General features: G+C 34.8%; 2 protein-coding genes across 4 annotated transcripts; both read right to left on the bottom strand.

Moving 5' to 3' along the window:
* Positions 1-54: 54 nt before the first annotated feature.
* Positions 55-6,581, bottom strand: LOC105783076 (uncharacterized). Of its 3 annotated transcripts, none has more exons than XM_012608263.2 (6): positions 6,057-6,581; positions 5,062-5,148; positions 3,742-3,924; positions 3,563-3,649; positions 3,403-3,474; positions 55-2,377 (listed from the first exon to the last, which is right to left on the bottom strand). In XM_012608263.2, the coding sequence occupies exons 1-6, from the start codon at positions 6,243-6,245 to the stop codon at positions 419-421; spliced, it is 2,577 nt and encodes an 858-aa protein (XP_012463717.1). In that variant the 5' UTR covers positions 6,246-6,581; the 3' UTR covers positions 55-418. The 3 variants fall into 3 exon arrangements, with proteins under 3 accessions (XP_012463717.1, XP_012463719.1, XP_052482459.1); XM_012608265.2 differs by having other exon boundaries at positions 3,742-3,921; XM_052626499.1 differs by having other exon boundaries at positions 5,062-5,185; positions 6,057-6,200.
* Positions 6,582-6,955: 374 nt separating this feature from the next.
* LOC105782940 (uncharacterized) lies at positions 6,956-13,517 on the bottom strand. Its single transcript, XM_052626040.1, has 10 exons — positions 13,210-13,517; positions 13,056-13,123; positions 12,903-12,964; positions 12,630-12,779; positions 12,158-12,334; positions 11,394-11,606; positions 9,074-10,725; positions 8,607-8,669; positions 8,443-8,512; positions 6,956-7,857 (listed from the first exon to the last, which is right to left on the bottom strand). The coding sequence occupies exons 1-10, from the start codon at positions 13,416-13,418 to the stop codon at positions 7,162-7,164; spliced, it is 3,360 nt and encodes a 1,119-aa protein (XP_052482000.1). The 5' UTR covers positions 13,419-13,517; the 3' UTR covers positions 6,956-7,161.
* Between the last annotated feature and the right edge of the window lie 3,370 nt (positions 13,518-16,887).

Here is a 16,887-nt window from a genome sequence, read left to right as displayed (position 1 = left end):
CAAAAATGAAAGTTCAAAAGCAAGGTTAAAAAACAACCGAATGATGAGAAATGATTTGGAAGTCAAAATCCAAAATGAACGAAAAATCTATTCCATTTTTCAATGTCAATGTCAAGAGTAAACCCTAAACACAGTAAAACCCTGAATTAGAACTACAATCTCAAGTTCAAAGGTGGGCTTCAGCACTTTTACCAAAACAATCAGCCTCACCAATGAAATATGAACCCTAGATATTTGGAAAATTGAATTTAAAAAGTTAAGAAAAAAACACTTATTATGTGAATTGAACTATATCATATGATACAAATCCTCTAAAAGGATTGTTGATCTACCCTGCTAACTAGCAACTGAATGATGAAGGCCATTTTGGGTTCTTTTTTTTCTTGAATTAGAACCCACCCACACAAAAGAACAAACATTAGGAGGATTTATTTGACTGTAGATTGCTTGAAAGGAACCTAACATGACTACAACGTTTTAACTTGGATAGAGCTTCTTGTGACTTACCGAGCACGAGATCGATGTAAATTGCGGTCATGGTGGCTTCAGTACTGTTGGGTAGTAGCGATAATGCTTGTGTCGTGAATTGGTGGGCACGATCTAGTTCGCCTTGTGTTGCGTACAAGGCGGCAAGATTTGCGTAAAGTGTTCCACATGCTTCTTCTGGCTTAAGAAACATGAATTCCTGCATGCCCTCGGGGGAAGGGTTCTTGGCAGCTGTTGCTGCTCCTCCTCCTCCTCCGTTTGGTTCTTCACAATCGATGGGTTTTTCTGTTAGCCACTGCTCACAGTCTTCTTGACTGAATGGAGATTCAACCTTATTGGGGCCGGACAAATAAATGGACAAATGCTCCACGGCTTCCTTAGGCTTGTTAAGCAAGCAGAGGGCCTCTGCTGCATAGACATGACCTAGAAAGATGTAGATTCTTGAACAACCAGGTAGTTCTAAGAGAGATCGTGCCGCTGAAAGAGCCTTCAATGGATTCTCCAGTTCTAACTCTACGTATGCCAGGTTAGCTAGAAGAGCTTGCTTCATCATCTGATTTTCTTTTCTGCAAATATCTGCAAAATAGGCAACGGAATTATGAATCATCTCCTGATTAGTTCCTGCCTTTGGCTCTTTGAAATCCCCATTCGAGTTCACCAGACCTACTGACAGAGTTGAAGGTTTGGAATCTATGCCAACTAAGCTCTTATGGTTTGGGTTCTTGGAAGACGCCCCATCACTAGATTCATTTTCCTCCAAGGATGAATTTGAAGGTAGAAGACACTTTAAATGGCTCGAATCAGAACAATTCAACAAGTGCAATGCATTATAGAGACACTGCCGAGCAAGGGGTAAGGAAAGCTTAGGCTCCTCATCACCACCTAAAGCCCAATCATCCTTTCCAACAGAATCTACAAGTCCGCTTCGGGATATTCCGTCCTCAATTAGAAGTTTCCTCCACCTACCCTTTCCGATAACATCAACCCTAATTTCTGATCTGTTTGATGGAGGCCGACTTCCTTCTACAAGTCCTTTTTCTACAGCCATTAGACAGCATTCAGCAAGCCGAAGCCACAAGAGAGGTCTTTTGTAGAAAATCAAACTTGCCTTCTGGAAACAGCGTGCGGCAATTATTGGTTTCCCACAGGCCAAATATTGCAATCCGCAATTATATGTTATGTGGAGAGATTTATCCTGCGAGAATGTAAATAGCTTTAGAGGTTTCTCCTTCTGAAGAGATGAACAATTACTAAGCGCCTTGGAAAAGAACACTGCAGACGTATGATACTTCCCGAGTTTATAGTAAATGCAGCCAAGATTATTGTTAAACATGCTCGAAATTGCTGTATCTGTCCGGTTAGTTGATGCCATCAACAACTTGATGGCTTTTCTGTGGTTTCCACGAGCATACTCAAGCTGGGCTTTCAAGAGGAGGGCCGTAGATGACTCTCTCCCTCGAGCAATATTCGTAGCATGCTTGACTTCACGCTTTGCTAGCTTTATATTTCGAGTTAGAAGCAGAAATCGGACCTTGTAAAGTTGCAGCTTAAGCTTCAAATCAACACCAAAGATAGATCTATCAACTCTGGTCCTAGGAAGTTCTTTTGGAGATGTAAGATCAGCAGACCGTGATAAGTTCTGTCCAGCAATATCCAGTGTTGAAAACATTTCATCCAGTGGGTCCTCTGATAGAGTTCTGGATAGTGGATTCTCGGAAGCATTCACACTAGCAGCTAAGTCCGGAGTAGAAGCATCTGAGACCAATGAGCTGCTCGGAACTGAGGATAATTTTCCAACTAGATTCGTGGATTGTTGTAACAAAATGTTACCATTGTCCCCTTGGCTCACATTGCCAACACCAAATGCTTTTTCCAAATAATTTAACACATCCTGAGCATAATTAAAGTTGTTTTAGCATATTAAAAGATACAAACAATAATTGTAAATAAAACAAAATATGGTGAAACCTGCCACTAAAAACATGTATGCCAACAGTGGCTGGCATAAATATGATACACTGAAAGTTCCGTGATAGAGTTAAGAATTATCCATTACTTCTACGGACATTTTAAGCAGGGCTGGGAAAAAAAAAAAGTAAGCATAAACAGTTTTTTGCCAAGTTAAGATATAAATATGATCGTTTGGAATGTGAGGTTAAAAGTAGAAAAAAAAAATAAGTCATAAAATAAGAGCATTCGCATATCATTTAAGACAAAGGTCACCAGCTGTTTCTTTTGTCCAATGAATTGTGACATATTTTATGCTTGCCTCAGCACCAAGCACTTTGAAACACTAATAACTAAAGAGGCATTTGCAGCCATTTTCTGGATATTCAGCCAGAAAATGCTGAAAAGGTTTTAAGTGCTGCAAGATGGATGGAAACAAAGGAGAAGAGCATGGTAAGAACAAGTGTTTAAATGAACATGTTCCTTATAATGCAGCAATTATAGAAGAATTTGTATCTGAATTGCAGCAAAGTTTAGACATAGAATCTTCATATGGTATATTTAATAACAATTATAGTAGCAAAGGCACAATTTCAACCAAATTATAAAAATATCACGAGGAGAACATATTTTTATGGTTTTTTTCAATCCCAATAAAACATTTCAAATCATCCAATCACACCTGAACAAAACGAAGATGGTTACCTTTTTGATGGGTGTGTCCAATGGAACAAAAGAACCTTTAAATAAATTAGTTCCCCTTATCTATATGTTCTTAACTGGCAAGCACTTTGATATCCTCTAGCAACAGTGCTTGCTTAAAAGAATTGTGCAGACACAAGACAGAAGCTAGCTTTTATAATTTTATTCTTACAGTGAACTCTACAGTAATTGCAAGGAAAATTAGCAAGGAGTTTTTCAGTTTGGAAACATATCTATGTAATTACAGCACAAATTTTTAGAACTTACTGCAGATTTTGAAGCATCGCAGCTAGCTAGCACAACATCCAGCAACAAGAGGCAGATATGAAGAGCTGTTGTCTGTAAATAAATAAAAAAGGGAACATTAATACAATCCAACAATAATTAAAAGAAAATTTAACGAAAAAGAAATATAAAGATAAGATACCTCATCTATTGGTTCAATATTTTTATATAGAGGTTCAAGAACTGATAATGCCTTTGCGTATTCATGAAGGTGGAACCAAATAACTGCCTATAGATCAATTCAGAACAAATATGTTACTCCAAGCCATCAATGAAAAGATTTTTGCTTTTGAACTATGGAAAGTACAGAAAGAGGCATACTATGTTTAGAGAAATGACAGAGGTATCAAATTCAGCAGTATAAATAGTACTGGCACTATGTGAAGCAGAAACTTGATGTGTAGTTGAACTGCTTTCTTTTGAACCTGAAGTAACTTTATTTCCAACATCGCTACCAGACTCCACCTGTTCCTCAGATGCATGAGCAAGCTCCTCACTCCTCTTCTGAATCAACACATACAAATAAAACATATCATACTGTGTAAATCAATACAACAAAACTTTTATCTCCAGAGTTCAGACAGCAATCAAGCTCCTCAAAGTTACTTTTTCCTAGTTAGAGCAACTGGAAGAAAGAAAACAAATTAATGACAGGAACCTGATACTAGATGTGAAATACAAATACACAAAACAAAAGTGAGACTCAAAAAGTCTCTGGACCAAATTAAATAGGGTCAGATGCATAAATAAATCTCTCCACTATATTTACCATGGTACAAAGCATAATTAAAAGTGATTTCATACTAAGTTTAATCATTGTTCAAATTGCCAAATTACTACCATAAATGACATCAGTTGATCGCAAAACACAAACAGACACAAATGACTTTTGATTTAAGCAGAGCAGATTTGTTTCAGCAAAAACATTTCATTCTAGTAATATAAGATAATATTTTTATTTTTCTCTATCTTTTTAAAGTTTTCCCATAATATATGTAGTAGTTCACCCCTCCACCCACCATCCAATCAGGGGAAATCCAGTATTGTCAAGGGTGTAAGATGCTATAATCCTTATAGTGCCTAAGGTGCAAGGTGCAAAAAAAGCACCCACACAAATGTCATATGGAGCTGTGCGCTTTTTATATTTGTGTATGTATTATATATACTAAACTCTAAAGAGTGGTCAAGTTTATCTACAAAACATGCAATTTGTGTTGCCTGTATGCATAATTTCCTTATGGTCATTGTCTATTGTTGAATGGTCATTATCTTGCAAGTAAAATATATCTAATGAAAAAAGTTAAAAATTATAGAAATTAAAGTGAACTTCAATCAGGTGGGCCTTTTTAGGCCTATTGCCCTGCAAAAAAGCACACCTAGGCGCACCAGGAGTGCACCTGATCAAATGCCTCTTGCTCAAAAGGGGTTTGAGGTGCTTTTGTTGTCTACCACTAAGGCACAGGTGTGCCTAGGCACACACTTAGACAACACTGGGAGAAACAACACCTCAAAGTTATTAAAATTGATGAACAGATCAGGACTATCTTTCTTTCCAGAAGGTATAAGATTAATAATGAGAAATTTGGTGGGTGTGCACAGCCATTTAAAACCAGAGGAGGAGGAAGGGAGAGAACATTGTACCTTGATATTGTTAAGGACTTCAAGCATCTTCTTTGGATCAGAGCAACCATCCCGAAGAAACTCTGCTATTGCAATATTATGAAGAACCTGTTGAATCATCAATTGGTCCAAAAATATCTTAAGACTGCACCAACAGAATGGATAAAATCATAATAGACGTCAAAGCCACTGCAGTGAAGCTATTGGTAACTAGCACATTTTGTACTTTATGAAAGAAATAGAACTCCTACAAACAGGTCCATAAGAAAGTACAATCATAATCAGCCTCATGAGATTAAAATCAGTTCTAATTTCACCAGGCATAGATAATTGAAATAACCTCTAATTAGGTGGCCATAAGGCCTAAAGTTTCAACCAAAACAAAGTTTTCATCAAAAAGAAGATTGATGTTACCAGAGGTTCAGTCTAAAAACCCTGCAGCAGCTAAACTTATTAATAGCGACACAATTTATGTACTATTTGATAAAGCTAAAAAATGCATTATGATATATTAAATGCTGCACTCTACTACTGAATGTTAAAAGTACCAATTTGCACTATAGCAATTATATTTGTATGCTACCAAAACGATTACACGACGATGCAGCTAAAAACTCCACAAGTGACTTCTATACATTTGCTACACGGTGATTAACTATAAGATAATTATCCTATATACTATACACCAGATAGTGCAGTTCAGAAACACCACAAGCAAGTTAACTGATTACCACGTATCAAAAATAGAACTATTAACTTGAATAGTGAAATTGCAAGATAAAAATAATTAATAGTTATGGAGTCAACATTGGATTATTAAGTTAATCGTTTTATGGAATTACACAATCAAAACAGCTGATAATCAAGTAGTAGTGAGCCAGAAAATACAGAACAAAACACTAGAAAACAAACTTCAAATTCCAACTTAAAATAAATAAATAAACGAAACAGAAAAGAGCTAGGAATGAATGGAGGCAATCGCATCCACTAACGAATCAAATTTGAAATTAACTCACCTTGGGATCACCTTCTTTCTTCGTCTTAAGCTGAGTCAAGACATCAACACACTCGGCGAACTTTCTAGACTGGAAGTAAAGAGCGGCATCTTTAGCGAGTGCAGCAGTGACGGAGAGGACTCCGTCGTCATCGCCTGCGGTGCCATCTCGATTCGGAACCGACGACGATGATGAATCTCGCGAATCCATGACCAGATCAGACCAATCGGACTGACTAATAAAATTGAAAATTAACAAGAGAAATCTGACTTCGAGTATTTAAAAAAAAAAAACTAGTTTCTTGTGACAAGAAAATGTCGTATACTTTCAATAAAATCTCATCTGGGAGAATCTTTTTCGTAAAAAAATCGTCAAAAAAATCGGAGAAATTGCGAAAGGGTACAATCGACGAACGTTATATGCAGAAATGAGAAAAAAAAATTGGAAACGAAAAGAACAAAAAAATTTAAAACCTAGGCGACCGAATTGGGGGAAGGAGGGTTTTTTTTCCTTTCTTTTTTTAATTCTAAAAATGATTAAACTTACGAAGTGGGCAGTGATACGGTGGTCTGGTGGAGTATAAAAGATGATGAAGTTGCGGTTTATGATTTTATATTATAATAATATTCTTTTGGGTCAATCATCACATTGGATCCTACATAACTAGGAGGTTTGATTAGATATATTGAATCGAAAATCGATAATTCGAGTATATAATTTGAATTGATTGTTCAACTGATTATCAATTTTTAATAGTTTTTATCTATTTTTATTTAATTATTATTGAATCGATAATTTAATCATTAATCAAAAAATTAACCTCCGATCTATCCGACTAGAGATCTCCATGAGTCGGGCTGAAACCCGATTCTAGAAAAATTAAGCCTAGGTTCAAGCTTAACCTGCCCAAAAAACTCATATCACTATTCAAAAATAATATATATTAAAATATATTATTTTATATTAATATTTACATATACCGAGTAGGGAATTAATATGTGAAACTATCATACAACATCACTTAATAGAAAACAGTCATCCAAACGGACCTCCCCAGAAGGTAATTTTAATGTGGCCGATTTCCCCTCCTTTACAATCAGTTTCGCAACAGCACCCGCTGCTCTAGCTAATTGTCTCTTCTCAACATCTCCAACATGGCTTCCGAATCTCGAATGTCCTGACTGTCTTGCAACTCTTGGTTTCCCTGCGAAAAGTCGAGACTTGTATAAGTTCGGACCCCAGGACCGTGTCCATTGCAGTCCCTCTCCCTTCCTTGCTGCGCTCGTCTTACTTCCTTTTGATGCTCCGTTAGTTCCACTCTCTTTCGTTTTGAATTCGATGGTGGCTTATTGTTTTGGTTAGATCCGGGAATCATACCCTCCTCTGTTAACTCGACTCTTTTAGAGCTCTTCTGTGTTGGGGTGATCTTGCAATACCGTGGGGTGATGACGGTGTCATTTTCTAGCGTGGAGCATCTTGCCAAAAATGATTTGCTTCGATTGTAGAGGCTTATTCTTCCATTTCTTGACAACTTGTGTAGAACATGAAGTAGATTTTGGGGGTAATCCAAGCTGATTTGCTTGCCATATGTGGAGTTCCAAAAGATTATGGTCGGATCAGAAACGGAGGTATTCGGATGATCCAGAGTTTTCTCGAGGAGGGATGCTTGAAGTTTGAGGAAAGAAGAATCGAAAGTTAGCGGTGGCTGACTCCTCTGTAAACAATTGAGGCTCTCAGCCAATAGGATTCCGAGTTGATCTTTGGCATTTTCATCCTTTATCTCTAGATGTGATAACCATTGAAGCAGCAGACCGGATATTATCTGCAGTATAAGTATCAGCCAATATTAAAACAACTAAATGCCAATTCCATGAGATAAAACAGTTCAAGAAATAGAAGTCATGCTGAGGAGGGGAAGAGAGCCAGGAAAAGCAATATGTTCATTGTTAAACTAGGACTTCAAACCATCATTTTTCATTCTGAACCATTATGTTGCTCAGATTTGGGCAAGTGTCAAATATGAGTATATGTCTAACACGAGCATGTTCATTGTTCTAAGCTTTCCATGAATTTCGAGGACCCTTGGAGGATCATATTCTTATCTCCATGTCCAAATATGTGTCAAGCATGAGTGTCAAACACTAATACTCAAAGAAAAATGAAACGGCAAAGCAATATACTCAAAGCGTACGTACTTCTCTCATTCATGTGTTCCATCAGAATTTGTTAAAAGAAAATGAAAATAATACCTGCTCAACTTCAGAATTAAAAGGCTTACATCGATTTAAGTAATGTGTTTGTGCATTATGTTGGGTCTTTATAATTTATCAAAATATTGAGAGCATAAAAGAAGTTTTTCCTCAGCATGCTAGAGGTCAAATGATAAACATAAAGCAAAAATACAAACCTCGAAAAATGAAAGAATATCTTGCTTTGAGTGAAGGCAACTAATGAAGCGTGTCAACGTAGAGAATACCCTGAAAAACCCACTCCCATAAGAGAAATATAAACATGTAAAATATTTATAAAAGAAAATTTCGATAAGAAGAATAGGCAAGAGGAATGATCTACCTTGAACTCACAAGACCAGAAGCTGGTTCCCTTCCCATGTTTATGTACATGAATTTCATGACTCTGCAACATATTAAGCAACGAGGGAAAGCACCCTAGTCAGTAATAGTTTAGGGGGAAAAAATGCGCATCGTTGATAATAGAATAAGCAACAAGCACAATTCTGATTTTTTGTCACAAAAATTGGATAAAATACTTGGCTAAATTCTATTGTAGATCATAGTCTGGTTGGATTATTCTAGTGTAGCCACTCCAGATTTGAACATTTCATCCATAAAAATGATGCACTCTTTAATTTGAAAAGGAAAATCGGGATGGAAAACATGAGACAAAATCTCCCAAAAGAGCTATCTGAAGATCCAGCAAAATTGCTGAGAAATTCAACTACAAAAGAAGTTAGAATGTGAAGTTAGTGCAGGTTAATGAAGGCTTTAGGAACATCAACAGTTTTAAATGTTCTAATTTACCTGGAAGCAAATTCGAAAATATTATTAATGCCACTGGATCCATTGCAGACGCCAACACATTCTCTGCCGATCGTATCTGAAGTCAGTTTCTGTTCCAAAATACATACCAAAACCTTGCCAGAGAAAGAAAGGCAAGCAAGCTCCAGATCCTTGTAACCAAGCTCACTATTATACTGAAACATGCTACTGTTTTCATCGAAACATGAATTTAACATTGCACACAGATCATGACTGAGAGTGTTTGTAGCAGAAGACTTCAAGCATGCAACACAAACAGAACCAAATAAGGACTTCCAAACCTCAATAACCTGTTCAAGTTTTCTCTCTGATAAAACAAAAGATTCTTTCAGGGAATTGCTAGCTTTTGACAGGGTTATATCTTTCTTAGCACAAGAGAACAAAATGAATGGATATGATAAGAGATGGCATATGGCCCTATAAAACGAATTGTCAGAATCTGTTCTGAATAGAGAGAGATCCTTCATACCATCAATATAGCCATTCAGACATGTCACCATCACCATCCATATCTCCATGTACTTAAAACCCTTGTGCGCATACAAAAAACCAACAGAAGCAAGAAAACTTTCCAGGGGATCATCAGAAGACAGTACAAATTTATAAAATCTTTGAAGCCTCTGTAAAATCAATTCCATCTCAGGTGTATTTATAGTTAATTGAACCACCAAACCAAGGTAGAGTACAGTTAGATAGACCATAGGTGAAAACATATCCATAAAAGAACATCGATGCGGTATTTTTGAATGTTTAACTGAATCCAGACTGCCAACATAACTGATGTCTAAAGCCACCTTGTAAAGAGGGGATTCCATAATAGACGGTTCTAACTCCTCCACAGCGGCCTCTATTAAATAAAGGGAAGTATTAAATAAGTCACCACCACCATCTGAACTAGCATCTTCGCCTAATTTCTTCATGAAACTTAATATTGTGTTCAAACAGAACATTATGTTATCATAATTATTTGATGGATTTCTAAACTCCATTTGCACACCCTTTAAAACAGATCTAAATATCCTGACAGCTGCATCACACACTGATTTTTTACTTTCAGGGGCAGCTGTTGCTGTTGCCACATGAGTAATGATAATACTAATCATCTTTAAGTAGAAATCCAACTGACTAAGATCCCAAGGCAACCATTTAATAGGATATTGATTCCATGAATACCTGCCCGACCCAGAAATGAAGGTTCTAGCAGAAAGATGAAGGTTTACCTGGTCCTTTGGATCAGAGTTCAAATCTGAACACTTTGTTGATATAGAATCTTCAAGCAAATCAAGGCACAAATTCCATAACCGAATACTTTTACTATCAGGTCCTATCTTAAAAATTGCTTGAAACATAGGATCCAGTACCACGTTAATTACTGACGGAGAGTTGATGAAGGTATCAAGTTTATGTAGAAGATAACACCATGTGTTTAGGCAGGACAAGAGAACAGAAACGTCACATTTACTTGAAATGATTCCTATTAGAGGTGCCATAGCGAGCTTTAAGCTTTTTGAAAATCCATTTAACACCAATTCACTACTTTTTCCTGGTGACGTTTGCAACTGTTGAATTCCATTCTTCTTGCAAGACAGTATTTGAGGATGAACCAGGGCATCAATAAGACCTTGCCAAGCAACCTGCAAAATTAAGACACAATCATTGCAATGATGTTCAACAAGCCACAAATACTTCCAAAAAGAATTTATTTTTAAAGCCATCAGTAAAAAGGCAATAAACACAGTTGCTTGATCCTGAATTACCCCAAATCATGCTTAAGGACACATCGCACATTAATATTATACAATTCAATCCCCTTCAAACTTTGAACATCTTAAAACTTCGAATTGGCCCAGTCACAAAAGAGCCAGCATATAGGAATTGGGCTGAACAATTATCTGCACATGTATTGTTTAGTTGTTCAACCCTAGAGTTAGACCTTCCTGATCTCTAGAAGAATTCAGTCCAAGATTTCTCATATTAAGCACCCACAAAGAATAAAAGAAGGGCAATCACTCATTCTTAAAACCAGTATTCTTAAGACCAAAGAGTCAAAAGGGGGAATCTGTCTATATCATGCAATCACAAGTGAATTGTGAACCAACAAATCAAGAGAAGGAACACATTCATATTTGAGTTATAAGGCGTTCTGAAAAAGATTGTCAAATAGACAGGATAGTTTAAATATGTCATAAGTCACGTAGCTGAATAGTGTTTCTTGTCCTGCTTCTGTACTCCGCAATTTACTGATAAAATATTATTAGCCTTTCAAAGAAAACATTTTAAAGTAAACTTTTATCAGTAATACCAGAGAAGCAATCTGGACTTGTGGGTTGTGATCTGAAAATGTTTGCTCAAGAACTTTCAACATATCATTCACCAGATGTCTGTTCTTCAAGGCACCAGATCCTAGGAAGCAGATGAACCACCCCCACGCCTGGACAGTTTGAACCTTCATACCCTTGTCTGACCAGTCCTTCATCCCTGTCAGCAATTTTTCCCTCATGTCTTCAATAATAGCCTGCTTGAGAAAGATGAAGCACAGTGATCTAACATAATAGAATAATAATCATGCAATGTTGCAAAATACCTTGAAATAAGTTTTATGATATTATATCTTGAAACTGCAGGAAAGTGAACTGATGATATTTGACCTAAACATGTTGTCAGTTTCTTTAAATTAAACGAATTTGAAGCCTAACATCAATGTTTTCGTAAATATGGAATGAATTAAAATTTGTGTTTACTCTTGTAAAATGCAGTTCAAGTGCAAACTAAAATGCAGCTTTTATCATAAAAGCCCACTCCACATATTCACTTCAGAAAATAGTTAATGGACCATAGTAAAGAATACAATGCAAAAAATTGGTCTAAAGGGCAAAAGCACAAAAGCTGTTAACCTCTGTCAATAAAGCATAAGGGGGGAAAATACCAAGATATGGGTAAAAATTTTCATGTCACTATGTAAAGCTTGTCATATGCACTCTTTGAATAAATAGGGCAACATTAGAAGAAAAAAAAAGTACAGTAAAAATGCCAAGACCAGTAGAACACAATACCAGTTAGATGTACCTTGGAAAGACTTATTGGAGGAGGAAGTATTGTAGACCTAATTTTCAAAAGACACCTCTCAGACATATCCCGCTCTCTCTTATCAATGCTGAGAAGTCTTCTATATATAGGAGGAGCCCATAAGTGCGATGATTCTCGCATCATTTCACTCATTTGGGCCACTAGCTTTGCCACAGCCTAATACAGGTAACATTGACGAGTTAGTACATACGACAAACTCAGTTAAAGTAGACCAAAAATTACCCATCATGCTTTCAAGTTTGAACTAAAGTATCATTAATGCCATGCTGTTTCCCACAACAGATATCATAGATCGTTCTGATACATTCTATGAAGGACAATTTACCTACAAATCCAGGATGTTACCAAAATAATAAATAAGTAAATCTCTTGAGTAACTCTGATAATAAATCAATGTAATACGAAAAACCCGCCTTGATGAATCATCAAACCACCAAAGAAATAACAATACCTGCATGGCCTCGAACGTTGTTGACAATGAACCAATAGGATTGTCAAGGGCATGAACAACCGCCTGCAACAATGTATCAAAGCAGGCAGCTAAAAGTGTCGCATCGAATTGTTGCATCGATATACACCACACGCCTAAATTGCAAACTGACTGAAATTAAGAGATAAATAACTAAAAAGTTACTTAAAAAAAGTGACAAAAGAGTTTAATAAAACAAAAAATTTGGAACCCTACCAAATACCAATACCATTGTTCTAATGATAAATCATTTACCTTCATTTTTGTAAACGTGATGAGTTTAGCCAATGACTCTAAAACTCGTTTACCATCTCCAGCTATAACAGTAACAGCATCAAAAACAAAAGGAACCAAATAAATCAACAATAAACTAAAACTTCAAAAATATTTAAAAATAAAAATAATTACCAGGAATTGTAGCAACGAGAGAAGGGTGATAGATCATAAATCCCAAGCACTTCAAAGCTTGAGCAGCTCTGCAATCAATGTAAAAAATAGTATAATATTATTATTTTTAAAGTTCAATTTGGGGGGGGGGGGGAGGACTGTGATTAAGTTTTACATTTCTTCATCTTCATTGTGGATATCGGAGACGATTGAATTAATAAGACATCGAGAACTTTGAATTAGGGCTTGGATTGAAGGAGGACTGTCACAGGACTGTTCTTGGAAGTGTAAAAGAGTTGAATAACCTAACGATTGGTCTGTTTTTGAATTAGATGATATGAGAATTTTGATTTCTTCCATCTGACTGCTGATGATACTCGACATTGTCAAAACGATTGTCGATTGTGAAATCGAAGGAGGTGAGAAAAGTAAAAATAAACCCTAAAAGGTTACTATTTGGGGATTTTTACACTCACTTCAATTTTCGCGCCAAATGGTGGTACTGTGTTCGCGCGACAGGCAATGGACTTCTTGGGATGCGAATTTCAATTGGTCTAATTGTGAATTTTATCCTTTTACTATACCAATATTAAAAATTTAGTCTCAATATTTAATTTGTCATAATTAGGTCCTTATATTTTACAAAACTGATAAATCAGTCCAATTGTTAGTAAATGCATGGACTAAACTGTTGATTTTTGCTAATTTGCTGTATATAAATTGTTGAATTACTTATTTTTTCCACTTCCTAGTAAATAAAATGTTGATTTGTTTATTTCAAGTCATCAATTTTACAGCAAGGTTTAATAATGTTACCTAATTAAATTAACTTCACGGTTTTTATAAAAATATGAGGATCAAATTCTAACAATTTAAAGTGAATAGACTGATTTCTTGATTTTCTTAAAGTAAAGAGATGAAATCTAGAATTAAACCATTTGAATTATAGGCCCAAAATATGGGTTTGGGCAAAAAAGAGGCCCATTTAGAAATTGGGCCGGGCCTCGGGTAAAACTTTTTTGGCTCGGGCCAGGCCCGACCCTGCCCAAATTATATATTAAATATTTTTTTTATTTTTAATCAAATATACTTTTGTTTTATTATTAATTTGGCTATTATTTTAGTTCTAATTTGTTTCAATTTTAATATAACTACTTTTTATTATATTTTTAATTTGTGTATTGTTTTAAGAATTGTTTTAGTCTCATTTTTTATTTGTTTTTGTTAATATTTGTTTTAATAATTTTTATTTGATGAAATAAGCTAAAAAAAATTAATATGGGTCGGGCCGGGCCGGGCTCAGGCTTAGCAATTTTCTTTCGGGCCGGGCTTGGACAAAATTTTAGGCCCGTTTTCTAGGCCGAAGCTCCGCCCGGCCTATTATCACCTCTAGAAAACACTACTTGAACCATTTTTTTAAAAATTTTATATTGAATTTTTTATATATGTTACTTATTTTATATCTTAAGAAAAGTAAAATATATAGATTTGTAATATAAATATTAAAAATCATGTTAAATTATCTATTTTTAAATTTTTTAATAAAATGATATTATATATGTATAAAATTACCAAATATAAAAAATATTATTTAAAAAACATGAAATGGACAAAGCTAAATAGGGTTCGGCCAAACCTATTGATATATATGGGTAAATTTTAAAGTCCATATTTCGGGGTGGGCTGGGGAAAATATGAATAGTGTTGATGTTATACAAAGGCTCAAATTTATATTACATTTGTGTATTGACATTCACATGTCAATGAGGCCAATGAAAAGCAATGCTCTCATGCTTGAATTTAAATTGTCACGTTGCTCCTAAACATGAGTATAAATTCTTCCAAAAAGATGATGATATTCCTAAATACGAGCTTAAACTGTTCATCAAAAAATGTTGATCCTTATAAGCACAAGCTTAAACTATTTATCGAAAACATGATGCTTCTAAGTATGAGCTTAAATTGCTATGTTTCTAAGCATGAACTTAACGGTTCATCCAAGAAACAATGCTTCCGAACAAGAGATTAAACTACACATCGAAAGGGATTTTGAACTACTTTATGACTTAATCCTTCAAAATATAAGAGTATGTAGGTAACATGATTTCATCGCCAAGTTTAGTCCAAATGAAGAAAGAAAATTCTTAATGGCATCATTTGAAGCTTCTAAAGTTGGTCATAACAGTTTCAAAGATGAATTTCGGCATTAGAAGCAAATCAAACTTCAAGAATCGATAAAAAATTTTACACTCAACAAAAGTCGTGTACACAATTAAGTCTTGAAGGGGCATTTATAGAAGAAAAAAATTGGACCAATCAGAATTCATGATGTACCATTATCGTTTATCTATAATTGAATCAAATTAAATTAAGTGGAAATACAATAAATTAAGTTATTTTAGAACTCCATTATATAGAAACCATATTCATTGATGATTATTTTATCTCTAAACAAAATAGTTTAGTCATTGTAGATCACTAAAATAAAAAGATTACATTGTACCATCTCTCGTTCACTTGATTATTTGTTACTATAAAACGAGATCACCTCCAAATCATTTAACACAACTTCAAAAGCTCACAACATCACAAGTTTAAGGATCTAAACACGAAGAGAAGATTTTGAAAACTATAAGCTCTTTTCAATTCTTTGAAATCTTTGAACAAATTAGAAAACACGAAAAAATACAAAATAATGTTAGATCAAATTTGAATAACTTTGCTCAGATCAGTTTTGAAGAAAATTTACTCTCCAATCTTATTAAATCAAAAAAAAAAAAAGAAAGAGGCTAAACCATTTTTAAGATCAAGTTTGGAAGTCTAAGTAAAACCATCCATTCGATATCAAGTCTAAGAAACCTTTGGATCAAACCAAATGTGTCAACAAAAATGAGATAAAGTTTACTATTCAAAATCAAGTCTCGGAAGACCCTTGGATCCAAACTGTCTCTAAACATGATTTCAATATCAAGTTTCGATAACTTTGAAGCAGACTTTATCGATTCAAGAGCAATTCTCAAAGACCATTAAATCCAAATTAAATAAAAAAATTAAAGCAAGCATCTTCTAAACCGAATTTTAAGATTAACTTTTAAAAACCCTTAAAACGATTCACATCCATCCAATATCAAATTCAAAAGACTCTTGAATCAAATCTCTTTTAAACGAACTAATCAAATGATTTATCTAAAAATTGCAACCCAAAATTATAAAAAATTATTTGTCTCAAAAAATTTTATATTTAACTCGAAATTATGCGCGTAAAATAAATTTTTCATCTTTGGTTGAATTCACATATCCATATATATTTTTGGCATCACAACATATTTTAATTATTTTTTACATTATATTTGTATTTTGTATCTTATGATCTTATTATTTCTAAAAGGTAAAAAGTTAAATGTAAAAAATTATAAAATTTATTTAAAAAAAAAAAGAAGAAGAAGAATGAGGATAGAGAAAAGGACAAGAAATTTGGAAAAGGGTGAAAGACACAGTTGTGGGTCAAATCAAATGGACAAAGGAACTTCAATCGTGTCGGGCATGTTTTCTTGATTTATGTGTTGAGAACAATTACATAGCGTCAGTGTTATACTGACAACGCAGTACATACTTTTTCCATGCAATTGTCCCCATCCTCTTACACGTGTGAACCAACCTTTCCTTTTCTTCTTCCTCCTCGTTGGACGTTGGTCCCCCTATCTTTGCTATGGTATAACACTAAAAAACAGAACATCAAAGGTTAAATTATGATCATATAAAATAGGAGAATGAATTTCAATTTATATATAATATAAAAGAAGATGCGAGAGCATATATAGGAATTTCGACTTATATGTTAATTCTTTAAATT

This window comes from Gossypium raimondii, chromosome 13 (genome assembly GCF_025698545.1).
Source record: "Gossypium raimondii isolate GPD5lz chromosome 13, ASM2569854v1, whole genome shotgun sequence".
NCBI classification, from domain to species: Eukaryota; Viridiplantae; Streptophyta; class Magnoliopsida; order Malvales; family Malvaceae; genus Gossypium; species Gossypium raimondii.
This window is presented reverse-complemented; position numbering and strand designations above follow the sequence as displayed.